Below are 6,640 nucleotides of genomic sequence, written 5' to 3' on the forward strand. Positions count from 1 at the left end.
ATTACGTACGTGAATTCCCTTTCTCAAGTTCAATTCACGCACCACAGATAGTGTCTAACTATTGGCCAAATAATCAAACAATTAATATCAAGAATAAATAAGCAACCCAAAATATGGAAAATCAATAGATAATAATTATCATCAAATCAACTTTCAAGTCTTTCGCCACAACCCTAGAAGTAAGAAGTTTAGCTACTCATGATTCGATCATAGACAAAAGAAGCCATGAATAAACTAGGGTTGAAAAAGATGAAAACTAAAATAACCTAGAGAGAGAAAAAGTAGAACGGTAGCTTACAACTCCTTGAATAATCCCAGCACACCATTCTCAGCTATTAAAATGTCTATATATAGGCTAGGGTAAAAATAACAAATAAGGAATCCAAATCCTAGTCGAATCAGGACAACTTCCGCAGAACCCCGCTTTCCTTCCGCATCGCGGAAGGATCGCGCAATGTACCGAGGGTTCTCGCTTTCCTTCCGCGATGCGGAAGGAAAGCGAGATGGTGATGACTGAGTTGGTTGGTCCGCTTTCTTCACGCGATGCGACTGGATGGCCTGATGTTCTGAGGCTTCCCGCGATGCGGAAGAAAAGCGAGGTTCTTCAGTCGAATTAATCTCCTTTTAGTTCATCCTTTGTGGCTTGGCCCTTTTATGAGTCTCCCTTTCCTTGTAGTGACCTTTGGCTCGTTCACTCAGCAGTTCTCGGAGATGGCCATTCTTCAGCAACCGGGCTACCTCCTCTCTTAGCTGGCGACAATCCTCAGTTCTGTGTCCATGGGTTCCATGATATTTACACATCATGTTCAGGTCCCGTTGGCCCAGATCCGACCTTAGAGGTCTCGGCCATCTTACATCCGGATACGGCCAATAGCCGAGACGAGGTCTGAGGTGTTGATGTTGAAGTTGTACTTCGATATCCTCGGTGAGTCTTTGTTGCCGGCAGAGCTTCCGGCATCGCTCCTGAATGAGAGACCTCGACTGTTCGACAGGCGCTCGACCCGTTTATCACCCCGATCGGAGAAATGGCTCGGGCCAACCCTGGATTTCTCCGACCTGAAGCTTGGTTTTTCCGAATGAGAATACGGTCGATACCTTTCCCTCGATGATCTGGCCTCCGGTTCGTAATTTTTCCTTGGTCTCTCAAAACTTTTGTTCATATTTACTGGCCCCGGGGGAAGCTCGAGTTGGTCATCCTCCACCCAAATCTTTGACTCGTATCGGTTATGGACATCTGCCCATGTCACAGCCTCGTACTCCAACAAGCTTTCCTTTAATTTGAATGAAGCCGTCGAGCTCCGAACATTGAGCCTTTTGTGAAAGCTTGTGCAGCCTATTCCTCCGGAACCGGGGGGAGCTCCATTCGTTCCCTTTGGAATCGGTTGACAAATTTACGCAGTAACTCATCGTCTCTTTGGGCTATACGAAAAATATCCGCCTTCCGGGCCTACACTTTTTTGGCTCCGGCATGTGCTTTTACGAACGCATCGGCGAGCATTTAGAAAGAAGTGATTGAATGCTCGGGCAGATGGTCGTACCAAGTCAATACTCCTTTTGACAGAGTTTCCCCGAAATTTTTCAGCAACACGGATTCGATTTCATCTTCTTCCATATCATTGCCTTTTATAGCGCAGGTGTATGAGGTCACGTGTTCATGAGGGTCCGTTGTGCCGTCATATTTCTGAATATCTGGCATTTTGAACCTCTTCGGGATCAATTTCGGAGCTGCACTCGGAGGAAAAGGCCTTTGGATGTACCTCTTCGAATCCGGCCCTTTCAAAATAGGCGGAGCCCCCGAGATTTGATCCACCCGAGAGTTGTATGTTTCCACCCTCTTTTCGGTCGAGTCTACCTGTTTCGCCAGTGTTTCGAGCATTCTCAGAACCTCAGTGGATGAACCAGCTCCGGACCCATTGCTTTCAACCATCCGTGCCTCATCTCTTCTGGGTTCAGCAACACCCTTCGCCTTCTCCGGGGTCGTTTTATCTCTTCTGTTTTGCAACTGGGCTATTGCGATTCCTTGTTCGGCAATCGCTTCTCTCTGTTCCTGCAACATTTCAAAAATTAAACGTAAGTCAATATTATCATTCGGGGTATCCGGTTCTTTCCGGCCCTGTGTCCGAGACAAAGTAATTGAATTGTGAGTATTTAAAGGATCAGTGGCCGGCTGGGCGGCATTCTCCTGGTCCACGGTGTTTTGCCGGTTGAGGCCCTCCCTCGAATTAACGGGGTTCGGGTCAGCAGGATTCGGTAATCCTCGTGGTCCACTATCTTCATTTTCGGCCACGATTTCGTTGTTGTTGACGTGACCAGATTGTCCACTGTTAGCCATTTGGTCTGTTTTCACATAGAACGGATTGTTTCGATTCTGACGGGTAAGAGATGCGTAAAGATCAAAGACCACTATTATCCTAGCCCCACGGTGGGCGCCAAACTGTTTACCCCAAATTTGGATAATCAATTAAATTTATGAGTGAGGTATAGGATATGTGGTTGAACTTTAATCTATTCTTTGATTGAGAGAAAACGATTTAAGATGAGCTATAAGTAATCTGAATAGTGATTGATGGCTTGTAATAATGTGTGTATTAGATAATATATGATATTGCTTTATTGAACAAATCTGAGAGGAACACAATAAATCCGGACCAAAATCAGATAATAAGAAGGAGAATGTTGTATATTTTGCTATTACAATACGTTCTAGATCTGAGAAGCCCGCCCCTAAAAGTAGGGTAATGACCCCTATTTATAGTTTTGCCTCATGGGCTTCATACAACATAAGGCCCTAAAGAATAAAGAATAACCCTAAAATGGATAAGGTTGGTCGTACGGTCTGACAACCGTACGATTGGCAGCACAATGTGGCAGAACGGTATTGACGCGTGACAATTGTGTAACGGATCAAACGGACCAACGACCACGATCTAACGGACCAACGGCCATGATCAAACGGACCAACGGCCACGACCAACTCGGCTATGGAGAAGCCGGACCAAATGATGCCCTTCATTTTCTTCGGTTCAAGCACTCCTCCGATCCAGAAAGAAAGTCTTCGTGCACGTGCTTGTCCCTTTCTTCCCTCGGTCTCCGATCTTACCGGTTTAACATATATCTGATTTTTACCGTATACAAATACGTTATACGTAACATATGTCATCTTCATTTTTTCAATCCCTTCACCATAGTTTACAAATTTGTATTTTTCCTCAACTTACTAGTCTCTCCGTCCATGTCTATTTGTCGTTCATGTTTGACTTGGTACACCCCATGATAAGTATTAATTTTATTATAAACCTTTAATTATTATTAATCCCTCAGGTTCATTTTATACATTTTTTTGTGCTAATTGCCCTTCAAAAGCACTGGTCTTTAATTTTTGTCCCTCAAATTGATGGTCTGTAATTTTTTCCCTTCGCCTAATACCCCAAGGTTCTGAGTTCGAACTCTGGCTCAGTAAAAAAATGAAGGAATTTCACAAGGCAGAGGTTTTGATTCGCAAGGCAGAGTTTTGCATGCAAAACTCTACCTGAGGCCTAACTTTGGCCCGAATAGGCCTAACTTTACTACAAAACTCTGTATTGCGAATTTTTTTTTTTGCTGAACCGGGGTTCGAACCCCAAACCCCATGGTATTAGGCGAAGGGCAAAAATTCAAGACCACCAATTTAAGGGGGAAAAATTAAAGACCAGTGCCTTTTAAGGGTAATCGTGCAAATGACCCCATTTTATACGAGGGTGTTTGACTGGGCACGAAGTTTAAGAAATAAAGAAAGACTTGAAATTTATGATCTAAAAACAACTACTGTAATTGAAATTTGTGTGATCAGAAATCATTTCATTAAGAGCAAAAAGGGTCATATTTAAAGCAGAATTGTTACTAGATACAGAAAAGTATCATTGTTTTTAGACTGACCAAAAAATATCACATAAATTAATACGGAGAGATTAATATTTAATAATAAGGTTAAAATAGGTATAAAATTGTATACGGTAAAAACCGAATATGCGTTAAACCGGTGAGACCCGGAACCGAGGGAAGAATGGGACAAGAACGTGTGTGAAGACTTTTGTTCTGAACCGGAGGAACGCTCGGACCGAGGCCAAGGAAGGGCATCATTTGGTCTGGTTTTCTTCATGGCCGAGTTGGTTGTTGTCGTTAGTCCGTTTGGTCGTGGCCGTTAGTCCGTTTATTCGTGGCCGTTGGTCCGGGAGATCCGTTGCGCAATTGCCACACGTCGATAACGTCCTTGACACATTCAATTGTCAATCGTACGGGTGTCAGACCGTACGGCTAACCTAACCCAACCTAATCCACGTCAGATTCTTTTCTTTGTTTTTTTGGATTTCTCTTATTGTAAGGGGCCCATGAGGTAACACTATAAATAAGGGTCATTGCCCCCTTTTAAGGGGTTGGCTCCTTAACATCAAAAACATTCCTTTGTACTAGAAATATATACAAATCTCTCTCTTATTATTGTGTTGCAATCCGAATTCACTGTCTTCATCTCTATCACATTTCTTCAATCAAGTAACACACACATATTAGTAAACATACGAGTATTAGCAAACCGCCGATTATTAGTTGCTTCCTCATAGTATATTCATATATTTCTTTTCTCTTTCAAATGGGTTCAAGGCACATCCACATATCTTATATCTCGCCCACAAATTTAATTGATTATTCAAATTCGGGATAAACAAAAATGATACATCATCTCTTGATTCTTTTAAATTGGATTAGTAAAATTGAAAAGTTGTAGCATAGTGGAAACGTATAGAAACGTAGAGTTAACATAAGACTAGATAAATCTAATCATATTGCAAAGTGAATTGTATTTTTCTAACGATTGAACGATTCCATTTACCAACTATCAGTCATAAATTTAGAGCCTCTTAGGCAAATTTGAACCAACGCTTTCAAATAATTTTAGAATTAGATAAAAGGAATTCAACGAATTTAGAAATAAACACATTGTAAGTGACTCTTGCACGTAATGCTTTACAAGTTGCACTTTTCTAACTCTACCCTCATATTTACAAGTCAAACATTCGCAGTTCTACGGCCTAAAGTCTACCATGACTGCGTAAAAACAGCAATCCCTCCATTCCATCACTGCCATGTTACCATCAGGTCCACATGAAATTGCCACGTGTATTAGGACATTCAGTACGAGTTTTCTGACTTGTCTTCTTGTCTTTCACTTCCCAAAATCCAACGTTCCTAGCGTGACATTTTTTTATTCATATTCCGCTATCTTTACCTAGATATTTGTGCCCGAGTTGGTCACTCACTGAGTTGTGAATGTGATGCATTATGAACGTTGCCGATATGTGATCGAGGTGAACGGTAATTGCTAGACACCGGGGCAATTTCCCCGATTTCTAAATCGAACTCGGCTGAGCAATTACTTGTTCCGACACCGGATGAATTACTACTAGCTCCCGTGGGTGTTTTCTTGTTCATGCTGAGTATCCTTCTCAAAGACAATAAACGACTCGCGGGTGATCTTGATTGACTCGCTGGTGAACTCAGCCTGAGTCCCATTTCCAACTCCTCTTCCAATAACTCGTTATTCCTCCGTGGCACGTCAATTCTTACATCCACTCCTTTTCTCCTTCCACCCAACGACGTCGTATTATTAACACTACTATTCTCCTGACAAGAGTTGCATAAACCGGAACTTGAACCCGGTTCACCAAGTTCACCCGGTTCATTGACAGTTACAGCTACCACCTGATCAACCCGGTTTTCATCCGGTTCGTTAACCGGCTCAACCGGAGACCGACAAAGCGGGCAAGTAGAATGAGATTGAAACCACATATCAATACATTCCAAATGAAAAGAGTGATTACACTTAGGTAAAATCCTGCCCTTTTCGTTTTCTTCGAGATCGGATAAACAAACAGCACAGTCAATCGGTTCGGTGTGAGTTTTGTTGGAGTAGTTAAAAACCGGTAAGGAGTTAAGAACAGCCGGTTCGAGACCCCGGTTTGCATGGGTTAAACCGGAGTTATTATTATCGACGTAAAACACGATATGTGTACGACGATGGTGAACCCTACGTCGACGAACAAGATCACGACGCCGTTGATTTAAAAGGTACCAACGTGCATATAAATGAAGACCAACCATGAAAACAACGACAGCGAATAAGATGACTATTGCACTTAGCATTATTTTGCCACTTAATGCATAGCCACCTCCTTTGGATGAGGAGTCAACAACCAATGGATCATCTGGCAAATTTGGGTTATCATTACCCATATTAGAGAGTATATGTGTAAAGATGGATAAAGTGAAATGGGTATATGGAAAATTGAAGGAAGAGATAAGGTGTAGAGTGAATATACATATTGGGAGGGGGCAAGTTGTAGGAAGAAGAGAAAGAAGGAAAGTTCTTGATGGTTTCGGTGAAAAAGGTTTGTTTAGGTGGGATGGTTTTGAGAGAATGACTAAAAAGGTCCCTTATGTTTGAGGGTGAGTTCAAAATAATCCCTTACGTATGCACTTTACAGTTTTGATCTTTTAAGTTTATCAAAAGTTAACATTTTTAATCTCTATAAAATATTTACCAAATTTCATCTGTTAGATTTAACCGACATAGCAGAAAAAGGAAAAAAAAAAGACTTAGCTATAC

The 6,640-nt window shown here is 41.9% G+C and overlaps 1 protein-coding gene across 1 annotated transcript; it reads right to left on the bottom strand.

Moving 5' to 3' along the window:
- Positions 1-4,917: 4,917 nt before the first annotated feature.
- Positions 4,918-6,375, bottom strand: LOC132626687 (RING-H2 finger protein ATL2). The gene has a single exon (XM_060341632.1). It carries the CDS (start codon positions 6,265-6,267, stop codon positions 5,287-5,289), a length of 981 nt encoding a protein of 326 aa, XP_060197615.1. The 5' UTR covers positions 6,268-6,375; the 3' UTR covers positions 4,918-5,286.
- Between the last annotated feature and the right edge of the window lie 265 nt (positions 6,376-6,640).

Source organism: Lycium barbarum, chromosome 2 (assembly GCF_019175385.1).
Source record: "Lycium barbarum isolate Lr01 chromosome 2, ASM1917538v2, whole genome shotgun sequence".
NCBI lineage: Eukaryota > Viridiplantae > Streptophyta > Magnoliopsida > Solanales > Solanaceae > Lycium > Lycium barbarum.